The sequence below is a fragment of the Rhinatrema bivittatum genome, chromosome 5 (assembly GCF_901001135.1).
Source record: "Rhinatrema bivittatum chromosome 5, aRhiBiv1.1, whole genome shotgun sequence".
NCBI lineage: Eukaryota > Metazoa > Chordata > Amphibia > Gymnophiona > Rhinatrematidae > Rhinatrema > Rhinatrema bivittatum.
The window spans coordinates 21,721,506-21,744,347 of NC_042619.1; the positions used below are offsets into that span (position 1 = coordinate 21,721,506).

The 22,842-nt window shown below is 43.6% G+C and overlaps 1 protein-coding gene across 4 annotated transcripts in view; it reads left to right on the plus strand.

Moving 5' to 3' along the window:
• The window catches only part of FAM168A (family with sequence similarity 168 member A), a 579,070-nt gene that overhangs the window by 382,189 nt on the left and 174,039 nt on the right, over positions 1-22,842 (plus strand). For all 4 annotated transcript variants that reach the window (XM_029602124.1, XM_029602123.1, XM_029602125.1 and 1 more), the window contains one exon: positions 19,855-19,935. In XM_029602124.1, the coding sequence (XP_029457984.1) occupies positions 19,855-19,935 (81 nt within the window). The remainder of the gene's footprint in view (positions 1-19,854; positions 19,936-22,842) is intronic.

Genomic DNA, 22,842 nt, shown 5'->3' on the forward strand with positions numbered 1-22,842 from the left:
AGAGAGAGAGCTTTTTTAACTCAATCTCTCACCTATCATTCAGTAAATAACTACCATCTCTTGTTCCTCCTCTGTATCTAGCTGCATCTGATCTAGGTGGTGTTTGACAGTTAAACACAGAATGTATGAAGCCTTACTACTTTTTTTTTTTTTTTTACATGCTAATGCTGAGTCCTCCCTCTGTCCTCCTGTTTTTCTTTGAAAGGCAGAATTGTCTCCTTTTTTTTTTGTGGCAAGAGGATACTTTGAGAACTTCATGTGGTTTCTGAGGGAGGAGGCTGACAAGCACTGCCATAGGTCCATGCATTAGTGCCTATAGTATTTTGGTGCAGATGAAATAAGGCTTATGACAGACTCAAAATTGTGTACCTAGTACCCTGAAGTAATTCTCACTACATAGATTAATAGCATATACCAGGGGTGCTCAAACCAGTCCTACAGCCGCGCCCCCCCCCCCCCCCCCAGCCAGTCAGGTTTTCAGGATATCCCTAATGAATATGCATTAGATTTATTTGCATGCGCTACCCCCTGTGTATGCAACATTTCTCATGCATATTCATTAGGGATATCCTGAAAACCCGGCTGGCTGGGGGAGCCCCATAGGACCGGTTTGAGCACCCCTGGAGTATACTACTTGGAGATCAAATGTACAGCCAACACACTATTTTAATTAAATAAAAAGGGAATGTGTTTGGGATTCTGACTTCCTGGTAAGGACCACTGGCATTGGCCTCAGAACCCAATATAATTTGGATGCTTTTGATTAGGACTCTGAACAATGTTTGCTCTTTTCTGCAGTGTCAGTCGCCCACTAATAAATATGAATCCTGTCAGGACCTAGCTGGATATGTAACTCATGCAGTCATGGCCTTTGGCAAGTAAATGAATCATTGCTGCTGACAAGTAGAAAGAAAACAGGTTGACTGTAAAAAAGCAGGTATCCATAGGGTACCTTTGGTATCCTCAAAAGTTTGTGCAAGTAGTAAATATTTGTATTTTTTAATTCTGTGACTAAAGGAAGAATGCATGTTTTCCTGGACACTCCTTGAACTTAATCCTGGCCTCATGTTATTTTCGTATAAATCTGTTTTATTCAAATAACAGAGAATAGTATTTACAACAGAACCTCATCAGAAGCCCTGATTCTTATTCTTCAAAAAGTAAATTAAATACCAGTATCAAAAATAGACAGCGTTTTGAACGTTCCCATTCTTCCTATGACTAATTTTAAAAACATTGCACTTCTGTGTGCATGACTGTGCCACTGTGTCACTGACACTAAACTTGCCCTTTTGAAAAAGCATTTCTACATATTCAGCCAGAAATCAGTTCTGTTGAAATGCTCCCCAGTGCATATGTAATATTGTTATATATAACAACCAATAAATTTGCAGTGTTCACTAGGAAGACACGCAGGGAGCTTGAATATGATGCAGAATTTTCCTCATGCACTATACTTGAAATAACTGCAAAAAACTACCAGTAAAAAATACATAATCTAATTTTTGGAAAGGTCTATAGTTATATGTTGTAGCTGCCATTTCAACAGTAGTGGATTTTTTTTCATTGCCTTTATCTTCTAAGATGTCCATGCCGTAAATTTAGACCCTAGGGTATTATTCTTTCTGACAGTAACATGGCTGAACTCAACAAAACTTACCGATGTAAAAAAAAAAAAACAAAACTTCACATTAACTGACAGAAAAAGTAGAGTGCTCTAAACCTTGGAAATTGAACTGCTCTGGCAACTGTTACCAGGCAACATGAATAATTACCTGTCCAAATGAAAATCTGAGAAGTTAGGTCTGCCTCAAACTTTCTGAAGCACTAGCTGCTGTAACCAATATATATATATATATATATATATATATATATATATACTGTAGTTATATTAATAGTAACACAGTAAGTATTGAATGACAATGAAGCATTTTCTGTTATTGACAGGAAATGATTTAGGGTGTAAAAAGCATGATTATACAAAATTTATTGGAGGCAGTTTGGAGACTTGTACGATAGGGTTGTCATCCCTGCGGGTCTTCAAGTCCATTTTCTAAACAGGGCTTCTTTCTGAAAGCAGTGCAAATGTATGCAGCAAAAGTATGAATGGAGCTCTCAAACTGAGAGCCCTATACATACTTTAGCTGGTAGGTAAAAGTACCTGTTCTATGAGCAGCAATCTTGTGTATTTAGAGAAAGTGTCACTGAATATTTCTCTCTGGCTGGCTCAGATATTTCTGTTGGCACCAGGCTTAAGGAGTGGTGCAAATACAATATTTGTAATTCCAAAAATTGCAGTAAAATTGACTGAGCTGAGTTACTCTGCTTGTATATGTAAATTCAGCTAACTTGATTGTGTTCATGATAGCAATTAATTGACGTTACAGATACTGCTGGAGGTGCCTGCAGCAGTGCATGCTAAATCTTGTAGTGAAGTACCCCAAGTAGATTTACAGTAGTGTTTTGATATTTCTCTAGCTTCCATATTGAGGATTTTCAAAATATGGACAATACTGCTTCAGTCAGGAATGGATCTTTCTTAGTGTATGAAAAAAAGTTTTGAAGTCTGCTTGACTTTTTGGCTAGAAACTAGAAATAGCCATATGTCCAAGCATATGCTAGGTACAATGCCCTTTGAACTGGAAATTTATTGCAGAAGATACGATAGTACAGTACAATTGCTCCAGTTCTAAAGAAGAAATGGGTGAAAAAATCTTTGTGCAATAAATGTCATACGTCCCTGGGTGCATCATTTTGTACAATCTCAGAAAATGCTGCCCAGGCCGGACAAGATTGGGAATGCTACAGAGGCAACATTCATAGCCACTGGATGCAAGGAAGTCCCAACCACTGCTCAGTGATGATACCTAATGACATACTCCAGGTCTATGTTAATGTTCTAGGGTGGGGTAGGCAAACTATGGCCCACAGACCAAATCCGGCTCTTTCTTACTTTTAATCCAACCTGTGGAAGAAATTTTAAAATGCATTAGATGTAGCCCACCGAGACTTTTGCAGCCTGCCCGAGTTCTCAACAACATCATTAAAGGCCCAAAATGTCACCTTTTTCCTTATACGCTGAAACGGGCCTCTGATAATGACAGCAGGTGAGCAAGACAGAATCAGCACACAGGCGGGTCATCAGAGTCTGCTTGTGGCCTGGCTTACGAGGAGAGATCCCATTCGTCAGCACTAGTGAGGTTCCCTCCAGCAAGAGACACTTAAGAAACGTGGCAGCAGCACCAAAAATGGAGACGTGGTAGCAGACCCATCAGAGCCCAGGCCAGCGGGGCCGAAGGAGGAGAAGGGAGTCGTGGCAGCGGTGCTCGCCAGAGGAGAAGAAAGACTGGGTGGTGGGCTGAAGAATGAGCAGAGATACAGTTGGGTGTTTGAAAATGTGCTTGCGTGTGCCTGTGAAAGAGGGAGAGATTGGTAGCCTGCTTGTGTGTGTGCCTGTGAAAAAGAGAGAGAGATTGGGAGCCTGCTTGTGTTTGTTCCTGGGAAAGAGAGAGAGAGATTAGGAGCCTGTTTGTGTGTGTTCCTGGGAAAGAAAGAGAGTTTGGGAGCCTGCTTGTATTATTGGCCTGTGAAAGAGAGAGAGAGAGAGTGTTTGGGAGCCTGCTTGTGTGTGTGACTGAAAGAGAGAGATTGGGAGCCTGCCTGCTTGTGTGTGTGACTGAAAGAGAGAGATTACAATCTGTGAAACTGGAAATTAAGTTTCCAGGTTTGGAGAGTGGGGAATTTTTTTTCCTTATTAGTTTTAATTATTAGGTGTTTGTTATGTTTGATGTTTTGAAATATTTGATTTTGGGGAAAAGTTTAAAATATTTTTGTATTCTTTTTCTTCTTAATTATTAAGTGATGGTATATTTGATATGGTTTACTCACTGTTATGATCGATTTATATTTCTTGACTTTGTTTTGTGAGGAATAGTGATATTTCTGCTTTTGATTTATTGTACTGCATATGAGTCTGACTTTTAATGGTGTCCAGTCCAGTTTTTTGTGTGCACCTTTCTATCTATACTTTATGGCTTTCATTTGTGACTGAGGTGAGGTGGTCTGCTAGCTGGGAAAATGCCTTGAACCTGTTGGGTTGAAGGTATTTCTGATTTTGGTAGAGGCTTAAGGGGCTCCTTGGGTGTTAAAAATAATGGCGCTTAAGCCTGCTGGATACTGAAATGCCTGCAGCAAGTGGTGGGGATATGATTGCTGTGTCAAGGGCACGCCCTGCCCCACCCTCCGGCCCTCGTTGCACTCAATTTGTAATGAGGCCCCAGCATAAAAACGTTTGCCCACCCCTGTTCTAGAGGGAGCTGTGGTCTGTGGCCCCTGGCTGAAAACTATTGCTGCAATGGCCGAGCAAATTGAATTGGGAGGAGATTATAAAATAAAGGGGGGGGGGGGGAACGCCTGGGTAATTGTGAATAAAAACTTATGGCACCATAGTACAACAGAGGCTGGTTCCAATTGAGCTGGAATCCCATTGGAGCAGGAGGAACCTGCCAGGGAAAAGTCCATCCCACAAAATGACAAACAACTTGGCAGTTAAATCTCAGTTTCAAATGTTTATTGGAACAGAGTAGTGCCAGAAACCATGCCCCTTTATTGATTCTCAGATAAATCAATATAGATCTACCTTATTTTGCATTAAAAATGATGCAAAGAAAGGATCCAAAATTGTTAGTTTGGTTAAAAGATGAGCAAAAAGCACCTCAGCCTTTTTGCCCAGACCTTAAAGCTGCCCTTAGGCTTCTGCTGATCAGATAATAAAGTACAATCATATGTTGAAAATAAACAATTTTACATTTTTCTCATTTTTATGCCCAAAGCAAGAGAGAAACTGAGACATTATAAAAAAACATCTTAATTTTCATGCCATGTAGCATAGATTGCTTTCACCATTGCTTGGTGGGGATCAGAATATTCTTAGAGTAAAAGTATCATGGTTTACCTCCATAGAAAAAGACAAAGACCATGGAGATTTCATTGCATAAATGGGTACAACTTGCGGCTCGTCTTTCCTGCAAAGTCACTACTTGTTTGTTCAAAGGGAAACGAGATTCCTTTTAGCTAAAAGAGAACAGATGGATCCATAAGCCTTTCTTCTGAACAGAGCTGAAGAAAATTATAGTAATTCCAAATCTACAATATGGAATGAGAAAATCACTAGTTATAGAGAATAAAATCCTAGCCAGCCAATGTTTTAAAGCTCTTAAAATGATTTAGGTCAGAAGAAAGGGGGAAGATAAGTTAATCTCCCATTGAAATGTATGAATGATTAATGCCAAAGGCATTGTGTTTTTAATTTATTTTTGGTTTATTTTGTGTTACTTTACCATATTATTTTAGAGGTCCATATTCAGAGGCATTTAGATGAATAACTCCCAAGTTATTTTTGCTATACGCCGTCTGTTTAATTTCTTTGTGCACATATCTGGCTAAACTTTAGTTAGATATATCACTTGGCTAAAATGTAGCGGGATAATGTTTCCGAGCGGAATTGTTAACCAGATAATATATCCAGCTGATATGCCGTAGAGCTGTCCTAAAGTCAGCTGGATAAACCTATCCGTTTTGTTTTTTTTAAGCTAGCCATCTGTATTCAGTACTGCGGCTGCATCACTGAATATCCCTCCAAAGTTAGCCAGATAGGTTTGGCAGATTAATTTAGCAATCCAGCCAGTGACTGACTATATGAACCTTTTAGTGTTTTATTTTGTAACTCTGCTGGAGCCCCTGTTTGTATAAGCGAGCAAGAAATGTAATAAATGAGTTGGCGGAAGAAAGGAGATGGCAAATTAAGAATTTATTTTTTTTTAATGGTTAGAAAAGCAAGAGTAAAGCTGGGAATACTGACAGGGCTCCTCATCTAAAACCAGTGACTAATAACTAGCTTCAAAAAGACAGGTAGTTTAGAACACACAAAACAAGTCAGATAATGTATGTTCCAAAACTCTGGAATGTATTTATTTAAAAATACATTAACGGGCAAATTTTAAATCGCCCACGCGCATAAAATTCGGTGGTTACGCGCGCAGCCAGGCCTTGCACACGCTGTGCACATTTTAGAGGAGGCCCAGCCACATGCGTAACCTTCATTTCGCGCACAAGAGCCAGGCCGAAGAAAAGGGGCGGGGCTTGAGATGCCGATACAGCGGGCATTTGCCGCTGTGCCGGGGAAGTGCGCGCCAGCACAACTTGCTAATCTTCCTTTGGAGGAGCAACAGGTAAAATTTATAAAGAGGTAGATAGGAGAGGGACAGGGAGGTTAGGGTAGGAGGTAGGGAAGTTCCCTCCGAGTCCGCTCCTTAATTGGAGCGGACTGGGCGGGAACTGGGGAAGGCAGCGAAGTGTCACTGCGCAAACATTCCAGTATTCCACCCCCCTTGTGAACGCCGCCCCGGATTTTATAACATGCGCATGCCGGCGCGCACATGTTATAAAATCATGCGTGCATGTGCGAGCGCGCGTATGTTTAAAAGTCTACCCCTAAATTATTGTTTCATGAACTTTATTTTGAGGCAGTGCTTCTGCTTGTTAGGATCCCTGCCAAATTACTACTCAATTTGGTTGATGTTTCCTAGTAAAGTGTAAATCTAAATTTTTTCCTTTGGCATGGATTTTGCATGCTAATTTCTGAATTTAGGAATTGAAAAAGAAATTGCTAATGTTACTAATTAGCTATGACCCCTAAGTTATTACAAGTAGCATGCTACAAATATAAATAATCTTAGGACACGTTATAAAGAAAACACACTTTGCACTCATTACAGTGACTAGACTTGAGCTCGCTTTGGGCCAGATGTGCCATGAGAAAAATGTTTAGTAGATTTGATCCTTTATAGGTTCCATAAGATATTTGCAGAGTAGGGATTATCACGAGCTTGGTAGACCAAGGCACTGTTAATCAATGCTATTAAACAAAAAGAGCTTGATTGAGAAGAAATTTGTAGAGACATTTAAAAGCTGTATCACACAAAAGCAGTTTACATTACGTAATTACCCTATAAGTGCTGTATATCCGCTTCTATTTCATCTTCACTCCGGTGCTTATTGCAGCTTAGTTTAAACTAGTACTCTGGTACCTTTTTGCTTTTCATTAAGTGTTATAGTCTGTGTCTTCCCTAGAGAAAACAAGTATATGCTCCATTTATAAGTTAAGAAAGTTATCTGTATAACTTTTTCCTCCTTTGTAGAATCCCGCATCTTTCACTTGGCCCTTGATCTCAGCTATTATGTCATACTTAGAAACGTTTTCAGTGGTTGTAATGTGAATATAGCAGCAAATGTATATTCTCTTCAATCTGCATAATTGAAGTTTCGCTTAGATTAGGTTTTGTTTGCAAGTGGTATTCTTTATTTAATTTATATTCTGCTTTTCCAGGCACTTTAAAGCAGATTACATTCAGCTACTGTAGTTATTTCCCTATACCCTGAAGGCTTACAGTCGGTAACTTTTAGACAGACGCGCCAGTGCACATGTGAGTGTGTTTATAGGCCCGCGCCCAGGGGCGTGGCCATTTTATAACGTGCGTGTATGATATAGCTTGAACACGCACACAGATGCACGCAAATGCTGCTTCTACCGTGAAAGTGGGGGGATTTTAATAGACACTTGCGCCGATGCCATTACAAGTTTCCCAAGTCTCTCCCAGTTAAAGGGATCGGATTTCCAAACCCACCTTGTTTTAAAAGCCTCCCTTTTCCCCTGTTAGATCCGTAAAACCCCACCAATCTATCTATCTTTATTTTCTTACTAACACATCCTCCATAGCAGAAGTAAAGTTACACGGCAAGGGACCCCAGCGCATGCCTGTGCAGGAATTTAAATCCAGGAATGGCCACTCCCCGCCCTCCCCCCCCCCCCTTTTTTTTTTTTTTAAGAACTTTTCATTTGTACGCGTATTTGGGCAGCTTTTAACATCTGCTTGGCGCGCCAGCTCGACATATTTTACTCACCGGGTCTTTAAAATTCACCTCTAAGTTTATACCTGAGGCAATGGAGGGTGATATGACTGGCTCAAGGTCACAAGGAACGGCAGTGGCATTTGAGCCCTGGCTTTTCTGGTTCATAGCCCGCTGCTCTAACCACTAGGCGGCTACTCTGCTCCATTTATAAATTGCTGTTGAAGGAACACTACAAGTTTTGTCTTTTGTTTTTAAGTAAATATATCCTTAATCAGTTTTGAACTATGCTCTCTAATCCATCTTTCTTGAATAGTATCTTGCATAACTAGATAGATAGAGCCACTTAATGGGGAACCATCTATACACAACATAAACTGATTTCTAAAAAAAAAAAAAGAATTAATAAAGCTCATAACCATGCCAACTTGTGCTGCAGAGAAGCCTCATAGTTACAAATAAAGGCTGTTTTGCAGTGGTATGTTTATACCAGAAATGCATGAAAACGTTTAATCATAACCAACCAAAAAACATCCATATAAACACTGTGTAAACAGTTATATATAAACAAAAAAAAAGTGAACTTCAAACACCCAATAAAGTCCAATTCTTTATAAAAATGTTCATTTAACAATACAAAATCCCAGAGTTCATCCCACAAAGGTAATTGTTCATATAAGGGAATTTAAGATAACATTATATAGATAGATAAATGGATAGTACATCTTAAAGGGAAAGTACTGTCTGCATAACTCTTATATTTTGCTTCTAATCATAATAAGTTACAAATGGCAGTGTCTTATTTCTCCTGGGCAGTATTTTTAAAAAGTCACTGTTTCTAAGCCATCTTTCTTAGTGCCAGAATAGAATGCTCCTTGATGTCAGAGAGCTGTCTTGTCTGTAGTACGAGGGCTGCAGTATTCATCTGCAAGCACTACTGGTGCTAGTGTGACCCTCTGCCTACCTTACTCTGCATTCTTTATTATATTGTCAGTATCTCACTGCCAGCATGTGCCCAGACTAATCCCCAAGAGAGCACCTCATTTATTTATTTTATTTGTTGAGTTTTATATACCATCATTCGGTGAAGCCATCATAACGGTTTACAAAATTTAAATTGAAACTCTCTTAACAATTGTGCAAAAGTATAACAAGGTGCATATTAAACAGAGGTTAAGCATTTCTAGTCCAGAAATTCTCATTATGAGGGAGGAGGAGGGTTTATAAGAAGACTGATGAAATGATGGAAGCTTTTACCTCACAAAATGGCAAATATGGTCTAGAACAGCATCAAGAAGGAAGGCTTGTCATGACCACGATATAAAATCCCCATATGCTCCGTGTCAGAAGCTCCTCTGCCTTAGTCACTTCTCATAATTTCCCTTCCTGTATCTCTCTCACAGCTCCTGCCAGAATTTAGTGCCAGCTTAGACAGTGGTATCTTTTTTTTTTTTTTCTAAGAGAGAGCCTCTAGCATTTTTCTAAAGCATGAATATTTTTATCTTGTAGATGGGGAATAGGAGAGAAGAATGGCAGTCAAAGAGCATGGGCAATAGGCTCTACTTGGCTATACTCCCCAGCTAAGGGCAAAATGAATGAGAGTGATCTCCTGCAAGCAGTCACACTTGTATAGCTGACACCTATGAGATGCCCTTGGGGACAACTGGGCAGACTTGATAGGCAAAATGCTTTTTATCTACCAATATCTACTATGTTACACAGGAATCAGGCAGCAGCTCATTGCTTTCACTGAGTTGTCAAATTACATTCAGCTGCTTTTGTTACAGAATTCCATTTAACCCCCTAATGGTTAAGTTAGGAATTGCTTACAGCAGGAGAAGTAAATAGGTGTTTAACGCCTAGGGCAGGGAGGTGCATTTGCGTTCTCTTCCAATTTTATTTTATTTTTTTTTAACTGCTGGGAGTAACTCTATCCTCCTTCTCTCACTACCACCCCTCTATTTTTCTTTGCCTTTTCTTTCTCCCTTCCTTGTCATACCTACTTTTAGCCATCTCTACTGTGTAGTTCCGGTCTGCGGTAAAAACCATGCAGTGCCAGCAGGTTCTGTGACAATTACAGAGATCTACGAAGTACTGTGCAGTTCAAACTGAAAGTGACCTGCACTGTAGAGGTGACTGGTGGAGAATATGGAGTACTGCTCTCCTGCTTATTGTGGAGGTGGGAGGGTGAGACAAGAATGGATTGGGGTTTTGGCAGGGAGAAATTAATTCAGCAGGATCAGGATGGGGAGGGGAAGAGGAAACAGGATTGCCAGAATTGGGAGGGGCTTTGAAGGCAGGAGGTCCCTCCCATCAGTTCCCCTTCCTATTCGCAATCACATACTGTCATTTTTCACTGTCATTTGCTTCCTAGATAGTTACCCCATGTACCCATTGCTAGTCATAACCCTGATTACAGGCACTGCTCCTCCAACAGCCTCTGCACCACCAGCCACAACTCTTTCCATGCATCTCCATTTCTCTGCTCAGCCCACTTCCCACTTTAAGCCCATGTTCTCCACTATCTGCAGGGGCTGGCCATACAAAGCAATCATTTCCCCAGTGCTCCTCATTATTATTTTCGATGCTGCCTGACTCTTGCCCTGAGACAGTGATACGGAACACCACTCCATTCCCTCTATGGTGGATTGCCACAGCAGAAGCATGACAGGGGACTACTGGCCTGCCACCTGACTGCTGAAAAGGGCTGTGGGATCAGCTTGGTGGGTCAACCGCTTTCCTCTGGCTTTTAATTTGAGTGGCGGAAGGTCTCCAGTCTAGTATTGTCACTCTCCACTGATGCTAATGCTAGCAGGTTTTGCTTCTGCTGGCAATACTGCATATCAGCAATTGTCAGATGACCCACTTGCTTCCCTTGACTGATGTCCATACAACATTTGAATATACTGAGCAAAACGTAGGTCCTCCCTCACTTTAAAGTGCCTCCAGATCTCCAGAATCTCTTTTCTATTATTATTATTTTTCAGAATCAGTTGGAGAAAATACTACCTTCACTGCCTTAGAAGCAGTAACCATAAAGGAGTGTGCTTTTGATTTTGTGCATTGCACTTCTGCCCCTGCCCTACTAATGCCAGCCATGGATAGCTCACCTACCTTCTCCCTCTGCTCCAAAACAAGAGGGAAAGGAATAGGCAGTGGTGGCACTTGCTCTCCAAATTTCATTTGCTTCTGCCTTGCTTTCCTCTCCTGCCATTCTGCAACTAAAAAAAGTTCTTCAATTTAGGGACAGAAATACTTTTTTTTATCACAGCTTTTAGGCTGGGCCAGCTGTGCAGCAAATCCTCTATCCATGCTAAGGTTGCCATTCCCTCCTCTCCCTTTTCCTTTCAGTGACATAATGGAATTAGAAATACACTGCCTACTGGGGGTTTGGATAAAACAAAAGACTTTATTTGTTACTGTATCTGTACTTAAGGTATCACTCTTACTATGTGGAAAATGGTCTATCCCACATACGCACATATACAATGTATATGTGAGTTGTGTGCACTCAGTGCTGATTGACTACTTCCACCCACAAAAAATCTGCTAGATAAACGGAACCAAGAACTTAGAATGGCAACCTGGTAAGACTTTCTCTCAGACTGTCAGTGTGCTAAGTTAACCTCACAGCTGTCCTATCTCAGATACTCAGATGGATAGTCAAAAAATCCTAGCTCTGCTACAATCTCCACACTCCTTCCTTGACTTTCCCCCAGTGAAAAGAAAAAGCCCTAGTGCCACTACTACTCTCTTTCTGGCACAGTGAGTGAGACCACTACAGCAAAGAAGATCAGAAATAGCAATTTCCCAGTGCAAAATCCAACTATAGCTTTTTTTTTTAAACTCTGAGGTTGTAAAAACAAGTCCTTCCTAATAACTGCTAGAGAAGAAATACAGAGCTTTTTGAAATGCTTAGACTTTACAGTGGGAGTAGGTCAGCATCACTTAATCCAGATAGCAGTTATAGGCTAGTTAAAAAGATGCTGCATTGTGATTTGTCATCTGTCTGGTCTCCTTCACAACTTGTCCTGACTTGGTTCAGACAAGGCTGTGATGTCACAAAGGCATGAGTTAGCTGTTATAGCTACTAGTTGGGTTTTTTTTGGCTCTGCAGTACATAGCCCTAGACTTGAATAAGAAAGACACACAAATGAGGGAAACATTTTTGTTAACATTTATGAGACTCCCTTCATTCATTTTAGGGGGTGCACAAATGAAATGAAAATAGGCTAATTTATTGTCTTCTTTCCATTCATTTCAAACAAATGCACATCTCTACTAAAAAATAAGACTTACCTGTCACATCCTCTGGGTCCTCACAAATGGATGACATCATCAGATAGAGCCCGACGTGGAAAACTTATGCCACTGTCCACGCGGGGGTCCCTCTTGAGTCTCTTCTTTTCCGCGGCGCTATTGTTTTGCAGTTGTGGAGCTCTGCTCTTTTCTTTGTGTTTGTTTTTTCCTGGTTGGTTCCAAATTTTTCCTGCACCATGGTCCCTCTCTCAACCCCAGTTAGTCAGTAGGGCAGCATGGTAAGTTTTCTCCCTTCTGTGTTGTCGATTCCTAGTGGTGTCTCACTCTCGATGGCCGCTGGGTGCTGACCGCTTGCCAGATTGCTTTTTGTAATGGCTTTGGGTTTTTGTGGATGCCCCTGTATCTGCGGACCAAGTCCATCACAGATCGGCATGAGGTATGTATTCTCTGCCGGGGGGGCAACGTATGAAGTTAGGGGTGTTGTTTTTGCGCCCAGGTGACCCCCAAAGGCCTTTGCGCCCATCTAGACAAAATGGAGAAGCTCTTTTGCTCCAAGAAATCTGAGCCTTCGACGCTGGCGTCGGGGGCATTGACTAGAAGTGACTGTGGGGAGCCAGTGGACACCGAGCCTTTATTGTCCACTCCCGGCCGGGGCCGCCTCTGGAGAAGGGGGCCGGGGATCGGTCTTCATCAGTGTCTTCGTGCTCCAGGACGTCGAATTGTCTCCATCCTCCTCAGCACTGGGGAAAGACTAGGCCGAGCACAGAGAAGACAGGAAAGCATTGTCACCAGACACCATCTTCACATGGCACTAGGTTTGGGTTCACACCGGTGCCTTCTGTGATGCCCCCGAAGCGACCTCAAGGAGAGGATGCACCGCCCTCCATCGAACCTGAGAGTCCCAGACGTTCCCCACCAATGTTGGGCACCAATCGCTCTCTTGGCTCTAAAGGAGATCCGGTGATGCCTCTTCCTCCGTCCATCTTGTCCTCGACGGACTTTCAAGAGGATTTGGACTGCAGGGTGCAATTGGCATTGGTAAGCGCCCTGCATGGCATTGAGCCACCATCCCCACCAGTGCCGTAGCCTGCATCCTCTGTTTGCACCACCGCTGGAGCGCCTCGATGTCCTACTTGGCTTACTTCCACACTGCCAATGCCCGGGGTTCCATCGATACCCCAGCAGCCACCATTGCCTTCTCCGTCCGGTGCGATTCCCATTGTGGGTTCCTCTGAGGAAGAAAGCTTGGCACAGCCCGTGGCACCACCGAGGCCCTTGGTTCCATGACCAGCCATCCCCTATCCGATTCTGGGTCCTTTGGAGGCCTCGGTGCTTATGGTGTCCTCGGTGCCAAATTGAGGGGCCTGGTTAGGGGCCCACCACTGATGTATCCAGGGAATCTTAGAGGAAGATGCCCCATATGACCCGTTGGGGGATGATACCTCAGAGTCCTCCTCTGATGACTCGGGGGGGGGGGGGGGAATCTTCCCTCGGACCCATCTCTTCCAGAGGAGCAGCACTGGTCCCCGCTGGAAGATTTGACCTTTGCGGGGTTTCTCTGTGCCAAGGTAGACTCTTCCATTTCAGCTTCTGACAGAAGAAGATGCCAGACATAAGATGCTGAAGATTCTCCAATTTGTTGATGCCCCGAAGGGTGTAACTGTTCCCTACATGAAATCTTCAAGGAATTACTCCTTAGAATTTGGGAACACACCATCTCTCTGCCTCTAGTGAATAGGAAAGCTGCTGTGTAAGTGGTACAGCAGTCCTTGGGGTTTGAGAGGCATCAACTCCCACACCAGTCTGTCATGGTGGAGTCTGCCCTTAAGAAGGCCAAGCGTTCCCTTAGCCATGCCTCTGCCCCTACGGGTTGAGAGCACATAGTGCTGGATGTACTGGGCAGGAAGGTGTTTCAGAGCCCCATGTTGATCACCCACATTGCTTCCTACCAGCTGTACATGATGCAGTACTCCCAGAACCTCTGGAATCAGGTCCAGTCTAAACGTCTGACCCAGCAACAATAGAATGCTTTTTTAGCTCTTGTCCAGCAAGGCTTGGAATGCAGCAAGCACGAAGTACGCTCCATCTAAGACGTGCTCGAAATGTTCACTAGGGTGGCAGCAGCGAGCATTCATGGCTTTAGGATGGCCTGGCTCCAAGCCTCTGATCTCCAGCTGAAGGTCCAGGAGAAGCTCGCTGACCTTTCATGCACTGGGGAGAAAGTTTCTGGTGATAAGGTGAGGGATGTTGTTGAAGGATCACCATGAAGACCCTTCAGCATCTTTCAGCTAGTGCATGAGACCCACCATCCTCTGCCAAGAAGTCTTCGCAGCAGGACTCACAGAGGTCTTTTTGCCGTCATAGGAAATATCCTCTGGACTCCCGTATCCGGGTTCCATGTGTCAACTCTAGAAGCTGCCTAAGACAACAGTGGACTCCCAGGCCCCAGCTGGCTCCTCAGCCAAGCCCCGCTATGGGGTTTTGACTAGCTGCAAGGGAGCATAAGCCAATCGGCTATACCCTTGGCATTGTCAGCTGCAGATCTTTGCAGACCACTGGCCCAGTGTCACCTCGGACCGGTGGGTCCTATCTATCATTCGTCGAGGGTATCTACTCAACTTTCTGGGTATTCCTGTGGATTCTCTCCTGTGCCCCTCTTGGGGTCGTTCCTTGCATCAGGAAATACTTTTGACGGAGCTCTCCGCCCTTATAACAGCCAGAGCAATCAAACCCGTCCTGCTGCGCAGCAAGGGAGAGGGTTCTATCCTCGCTATTTCCTGATTTCAAAGAGAACAGAGGGTCTTCACCCTATTTTGCACCTGAGAGCCTTGAACTGATTTCTAAAACGAGAAAGTTCAAAACAGTCTCTCTGGGCACCCTAATTCCCCTCCTGCAGAGAGGGAATTGGCTTTGCTTCCTCGATCTGAAGGGAGCATACGCCCACATCAAGATCTCCCCCAGCCACAGGAAGTATCTTCGATTTATCGTGGTTGAGAGACACTTTGAGTACAGGGTATTGCTGTTCGGCCTCGGCTCCCCGTGTCTGCATCAAGTGCCTGACAGTGGTGGGAGCGCACCTCCACTGTCTAGGGATGCAGGTGTTCCCTACTTGGATGACTAGCTGGTCAAGAGCACCACTCAGGAAGGAGCACTTTGGTCCCTGCACTTGACCATTCAGGTGTTGGAGTCCCTCAGATTTGTCATTGACTACCTGAAGTCGCATCTGACCCCATCGCCGCAGTTGAACTTCATCGGCGCCCGGCTGGACACGGCTCAGGCCTGAGCCTATCTGCCTCGCAACCGGGTGCTCGCTCTGATTTCCCTTGTGGATCTGGTTCACCGGAACCAGCAGGTCTCTGCCCACCTCATGCTTCATCTTCTGGGTCTCATGGCTGACACTGTTCATATTATACCCTTGGCTTACTTGCATATGTGCAGATCCCAACAGCAGCAAGCCATCCAAGAGCTCCACATATGCATCCGCATTGCTCCGCCTCTCCAGGCCTTCTTATCTTAGTGAGAGAGCCTGCCCAATTTGGAGCAGGGGGTTCCTTTCCAGTCTCCGCCTTCCCAGGTTGTGCTCACCACGAATGCATCGACCGTGGGATGGGGGTGCCCATGTGGAGGGCCTTCCCCCGCAGGGTCTGTGATCTGCTCAGGAGGCTCAGTGCCATATCAACTTCCTGAAGCTATAAGTGATCTGTTACATGCTCTGGGCATTCCAGGATCTCTTATCCAACAAGGTGATCCTCATCCAGAATGACAACCAGGTGGCAATGTGGTACATCAACAAAAACAGGGAGGTACGAGATCATTCCTCCTGTGTCCGGAAGTGATTCAGATTTGGTCATGGGCCTAGTCTCAGGGCATGCTACTCCGAGCCATGTACCTTGTGGGGCAGAGAACATGGTGGCATACCGACAATCTGGCCTTCCGACCCCACGAGTGGTCTCTGAATCCGGTAGTGGCAGACCAGATCTTCCACCTCTTGGGATCCCCAGATGTAGATCTCTTCACCTCCCCCTTCAACAGCAAGGTTAAAAACTTCTGCTCCCCGTACAAGGGGGACAGCAAACCAGCCACAGAAGCCTTTGCCCGCCATTGCAGCAGGAGCCTTCTGTACGCGTATCCTCCAGTTCCTCTGGTGATGAAGACTCCTGAAGCTCCGGCAGGACAGGGGACCCATGATCCTCATAGCCCCTCATTGGCCGAAGCAGGTCTGGCTCCTGTTCCTGCGGGATATCTCGATCAGGTACCCGATCGTTCTAGGGACTGCCCCCGACCTTGTGTCACAGGATCAGGGGCAGGCTGTACCATCCCAACCTCAGGACATTGTCTCTAATGGCCTGGATGTTGAGAAGCTAATCTTGTAGCACCTTGACCTATCGGATAATGTGTCTTGGGGTCCTGGTAGCTTTCAGGAAGCCTTCGACTAGGAAGTCTTATGTCCTGAAGTGGAGGAGGTTTGCCATGTAGTGTGAGTGACATTGGTTAGATCCGTTCTCCTGCTGTACACCGAAACTGCTTGACTATTTGCGACACCTTTCAGATGCTGGCTTGAAGACCAACTCCATCAGGGTACACCTGAGTGAATTGGGGCCTTCTACCAGGGTGTGGATGTTTTGCCCATTTCTGTACAACCCATAGTGGGGCGTTTCATGCGAGGTCTGCTTCAGTTGAAGCCTCCTCGGTGTCCTCCTGCTGTGTCCTGGGACCTTAATGTGGTGTTGGTTCATCTCATGAAGGATCCTTTCAAGCCACTGCGTACCTGTGAACTGAAGTACCTGAACTGGAATGTCATGTTTTTGGTTGCGGTCACTTCAGTGCGCAGATTCAGTGAGCTTTAGGCATTGGTGACGTACCCACCATCACAAAGTTCTTTCATGATAGGGTGGATCTGTGTATGCACCCTAAGTTCCTGCCTAAGGTGGAGATGGATTTCCATCTGAACTGCCCACCTTTTTTTCCCAGGCCTCATTCACACCAGGGTGAATGCACTCTGCATAGCTTGGATCGCAAGAGAGCCTTGGCCTTCTACCTGGAGTGGACAGCAGGCCACAGGCAGTTCACACTACTTTTCATCTTGTTTGATAAGAACAGATTGGAATTTGCAGATGCCAAGCAAACCCTGTCTAACTAGGTGGCGAATTGCATCTCCTTCTGCTATGCGCAAGCGGGACTGCAGCTTGGGAGCCATGTCATGGCTCATTCTGTCAGAGCCATGGCGGCTTTGGTGGCCCACCTGAGAGCGGTCCCCATGACTGAGATCTGCAAGGCTACAATGTGGCGTTCCTCCACACTTTTGCTGCTCACTATTGTTTGGACAGGGATGGCTGACACGATAGCAGCTTCTGCCAGTCTGTCCTCCAGAATCTCTTCCAGTTGTAGAACCCAATTCTTCCTGCCTAGGGCCTTTTTTTTCTGATTCAGGCTGTTTCCCGTTGTTACCAACAACACTTGTGGTGGTGTGCCCGTTGTGCATCTGGTTTGGTGCCTGTTGGTCTTGCTTTGTGTTCAGGAACAGCTTGCAGCTAGGGATTCACCCATGTGTGAGGACTATCATCCTGTTTGTCCTAGGAGAAAGCTGTTGCTTACCTGTAACAGTGTTCTAGGACAGCAGGATGTTAGTCTTCATGAAACCTGCCCTCCACCCCATGGAGTTGGGTTTCTCCCATGTTTATTTTTTCGTAATTCTATGTTATGAGATTGAAGAGGGATCCTGTGTGGACACATGGATAGTGGCATATCGGGCTGCATCTGATGATGTCACTCGTGTGTCAGGACTAACATCCTGCTGCCTTAGAACATCTGTTACAGGTAAGAACTCTGCTTTCCAGCAAAATGCTAATTCATTTTTGTTAAAATTGATGGAAATGCTTCATATAATGTTTCTACATATAGTGCAGTTTTTAAAGCCATTTAGCTCCTCCATTGATAAAGGAAAACAAGATAGTTCCCACTGAAGGAAAGTGTAATAAAGTGCAGGTAAACTGACTTCTGCAGTGCTGTGGAAAATGATCTAAAGATTAAACATGCCCACCTGGGTTAAAATATATTAGAGTTTCTGCAAAGCAATTAAAATGTAATCCAATATTTATAATGGCAAGTGGGGTCATCTATTAACTGTTAAAAGGACTTTGTTACCATATCCACAGTCTACTTAAAATTGCCATCCAACAGCCTCTCCAGTCCTAGCAGCCAAGGGGAAGAGAGATGACTCTAGTAAATATTAGTTCACTCATCAGTTATAAAATGTTTCTTTTGCATTGAGTTTTCCCCACAGCCACGCTGTCAGAAAATCAAAAATAAATGGGGACCTTTTGATCATTTCAGATGAGCAGAAAATATCTTAAGTGAAACTTTTGCATAGCAGTTACTGTTGCACAAGAAGAATTTTGTGTAGCAGTGAGTCAGAATTTGTGTAGTAAATGTAACATGATTAAATCTTTTTTAAATATTTCTTTTGTGACATTTTTCTTTTCTCCATCTTTTATCTCTCCTCTTTGTCTATATTTTTTCTCATTTTGTTGTCCATATATTACTATTTCCCATAATTTCTTTCCTTCTGCAAACCAATCTTCATCTTTCCCACACAGTATTTCTTTACTGTATCTCTGCAGTCTTGACCTCTTGTCATTCTCATCTATTACTTTCCCTTTACTTCTCTATCCACACTTAACAAAAGAACATGCCATACTGGTTCAGACCAAGGGTCCATCAAGCCCAGCATCCTGTTTCCAACAGTGGCCAATCCAGGCCATAAGAACCTAGCAAGTACCCAAAAACTAAGTCTATTCCATGTTACCATTGCTAGTAATAGCAGTGGCTATTCTCTAAGTGAACTTGATTAATAGCAGGTAATGGATTTATCTTCCAAGAACTTACCCAAACCTTTTTTTAAACCCAGCTACACTAGCTGCTCTAACCACATCCCTTTATTTGCAACCTCCTTGTCCTTTTGGTAATTAACCTTTTCTCATTCTGGGAAATTTGAACACAGAGAATTGTATTTGAAGACTCACTCAATCCTAGCCAGATACTTTGGAGAGAGAGGAATAGCTATTGTTTTTATGTGTTTGCAGTTCAACATTTGGTTTTATAGTTCTTCCCCCTTTTTTTTTTATTTTATTTATTGTTTGTACATATTCCTTTAGCCATCTGTGGCAAGGATCATGTCTGTCTTGGAGCTGCATTCAGTCTAAAAATACCATTATATTTGGTTGTGTAATGTCTCTTCAATTTGCACAGCACTAGTCTAGTTGACTAACTTCTGGAAACAGAATACCTGGGTGGTAGATATATGAAACACATCCAAGGAAAGTGGTGGAAGCAAATTGTCAGAAATCAAGAAAGTGAAGCATAGGCCTGAGGTGTGTGGAGAGTGTTGTGTGGTATTGCAGCAGTCAATTTGAGTTTTTTTGTTTAAACAGGAAACATTGACTATAAAGGCAGAGAAAGTTTTAAGGGCTCATCTAATCTATTACAGCCCTGAAGACTCTATTTTAAACAAAAAATTCAGATTAATATTTTCTTCCTATGTGATTGCAAATTGTGTGTATTTTTGTATTTCATAAGTCTGTAAATTTAAACATTTTCAGTTAAATTCTTCTGTTTCCTTTTCTTTCCTGGAGTATTTATTCTTCATGTTTCGTAAGACTGACGCTGCAATTTTTCTGTTTTTTCTAGGGTATCCTGCTGGGTACCCACCTGCTGCCCCTGCCTACAATCCTAACATGTACCCTACCAGCAGCCCTGGTTATGCCCCAGGTAAGATCATGTTCTCTTCTAGGAACCCTTTAGGACTATCTTAAAGAAGCATAAATGCTAATTATTTCTGGCAGTTTATTAAACTTGATGCTTTGTATTTGCTTTATTTTGTTATTTTAAGCAGTGAGAAAAAAACAATACTATCTAATATAATATTTAATCATGCCACATCCGTTTTGATCAAAAAAGTTGCTGAAAGAAAAATGTGCACACTCAGTTCATTTGGGCAGTGTTTAGAGTGGATATATGAGTGAAGTAATATTGCCTGTAATTATTATTTTATTTTTTATATTATGCTGTTATTGCGGTGTAGCCCAACCTTTTCAAGTCTAAGGCACTCCTACACTAATAAAATTGGTGTGTGGCACACCAGCCTCCATGGAGCAGGCAGTGCAAACATGGAGAAGATTCGTATAGCCAAAAAAGAGCCAGGGAAGCACTGAAAAGTCCCACTGTTCTCTCCTCCAAATTTTGAAACGAAGGGAGAAAGGGACAGAGATATACATGAACCCATCATAATGACCAACTTCCTTTTATATATAAGTGCAGGAGAAAGGGAGGCATCAGTATTGCACAGGCAAATGACTCGGTTAACTTGGCTGCCATATATGGCTGACTCCTGCTGGTCACAGGCCCTCAAAGTGAGTCACATTGAGGGCTTAGTTCATGCTCTGCCTGTCTCACGCAACCTGGGAGTAAGAGAGAAGCTAGAAGAACCTGAAGGAGGACCCTCAAGCGGAGGAAGAGGAGGTGCTACTGTGTGCAATGTATGTGCTGCACATGGGTGTGGCCCAATTATCCATGCCCTGCATGCTGCCCATTAAGTCCCACAATTCAGGGCTCAAAGCTGTAGCTAGAAAAGAAAGGCATGGCATGCATGACTGCACCTGTTCTCAGAAAGTAGCTTCTGCATGTTTAATAGCCACTGCTGGTATCTCTTGTTCCTGTGCGGTGTTGATCTGGACCTGAGCATCAGGAAGTGGTAACTTTTCCATGGCACACTTGGTCAGGTCTGACAGCACACTGGATGGGAAACATTCTGCTAGTGTACAGAATTAAAAGATAAAGATTGAGCTACAAATGATTGACAAGTTAAAGGAGTCCTTTTCCCCACAAAAAAAACTGAAAAGCTTAGTGATAAGTAAAGGATACTTAAAAGAAACAGAAAAATTGGTGCATGGACAGGAATAGTCACAAGAGGGGTGGGATTTGTGGAGACTACAAGAATGGCTTTCTGAAGACATGTGTCTTCAAGCAGGAGTTGAAGACTAAGAGGAAACACTGGGTATATTGCAAGAGGAAGTGATATCTAGAAGTAAGAGAGAGCAAGAAAAAAAGGCTTAAAGGCAAGAATGAACTGAAGAGAGGCCTGCATTTGAACTCAGGTAAAAGGAAGCGGTGTGTAATGAGAGAAGAGGTCTGAAACACAAGGAACGGCAGAGTAATACAGGACCCTGAAAGAAATGGCAAGAAATATAGAAATGTGATGGTAGATAGATAATTACGGCCTATCTAGTCTGCCCATCCACACTAACTATTCAGTTTTACGATCGCTACCATGCCCTCAGAGATCTTATGTGTACACGTCATATTTCCTTGAATTCAGATACTGTCCTTGTCTCCACCACTTCTTACAGGGAGGCTGTTCCATGCATCCACTACCCTCTCTAAGAAATATTTCCTTAGGTTACTGCTGAGTCAATCCCCTGCCACTCTTATCTTATGACTTAAAAATGGACACGTGGATGCATAGAAGCCAACTTTTGAAAATGATTGAGGGTGTGGAAGGCAGTACAAATTCTAGTGCTCCAAGTAAAAAAGAATAAACAAAACACAGTGGATTGGGAGTGTGAATGACCAGACAAAACAAACTAGGGAAGCACTTAAAATCTTCTTCCCAGCCATCCATACCAGTCTCCCTCACCCTCTCCTGTTTCTACCACTCTCTCAATCCCACCATTTCTCTTCCTCCTCCTCTCCTCCCCTTCTTACTCCCTCTGCACTTTTTTATATTCTCCTCATCCTGTATAGACATACTTTAGCTTTTATATTTGAGGGCATGGGCTTTAATATCCCTTTGCTTCTCCACTCCCTTACATCCCGTTATCCTGCTCTGCTCCCCAATTTGCATTGAGCAGTCCTTCTTTGTTCCCCTCCCAGTTCCTCTCTTCGATCCTCCACTCCCCAGCAGATTTATACCTAAGCCAGCTCCCCTCTTCTGTAGGCTTGATTGACCCATCCATCGCACTGCTCCCTTCCTCTCATCAGCATTTTATGCTTCCAGTCATTGGCAGGCTCAGCCCACGTTGCAATTTGGAATTTATCCTTCTTCTTCCACAGGCCTGCTGTGCTCTCCCACATCTCTTTTCTGGAGCTGCTCCTGCCTCCCATCCCCTGAAGCGTGTTTCCCAGCACTCACAGATTCTAGGCCAGAGCCAGTCCCATGTATGCAAAGTCCAAATAAGACACCTTGCCAGGTACCTGTATTCCCTGAGTGCTGGTAGCTGAGCGATCAGCATCTCCCCAACTGTAGGCCCACCACATCATGTGATGCTTCCCGCCCTCAGCTTGGAAATCCCAATGATAACTGTTGTCTCTTGCTGGTTATAACAAGGGAATGAGATTATTTTTTTACTTTTTTTTGAGCAAAGGGAACAATATTACCCTTGGTTCAAGCTTTGAACACAGCCGCCCATCAATATTGGAGCAGCCAAGAGGAGCAATTTTTAAGAGAGATTTTCGATCCATGGCATTGATTCCACCACAACCTCTGCCCCCTTCCCCATCCCAGGGCCACTTTAACCACTTAAAGGACCCTGGACAAACTTCTGTGGATGGTTCCCTTTTATTTTTCATCACCCTCCCTCCACTGCCTACCCCTAGTGCTCTCCTCCTTCCCAGCCCTCT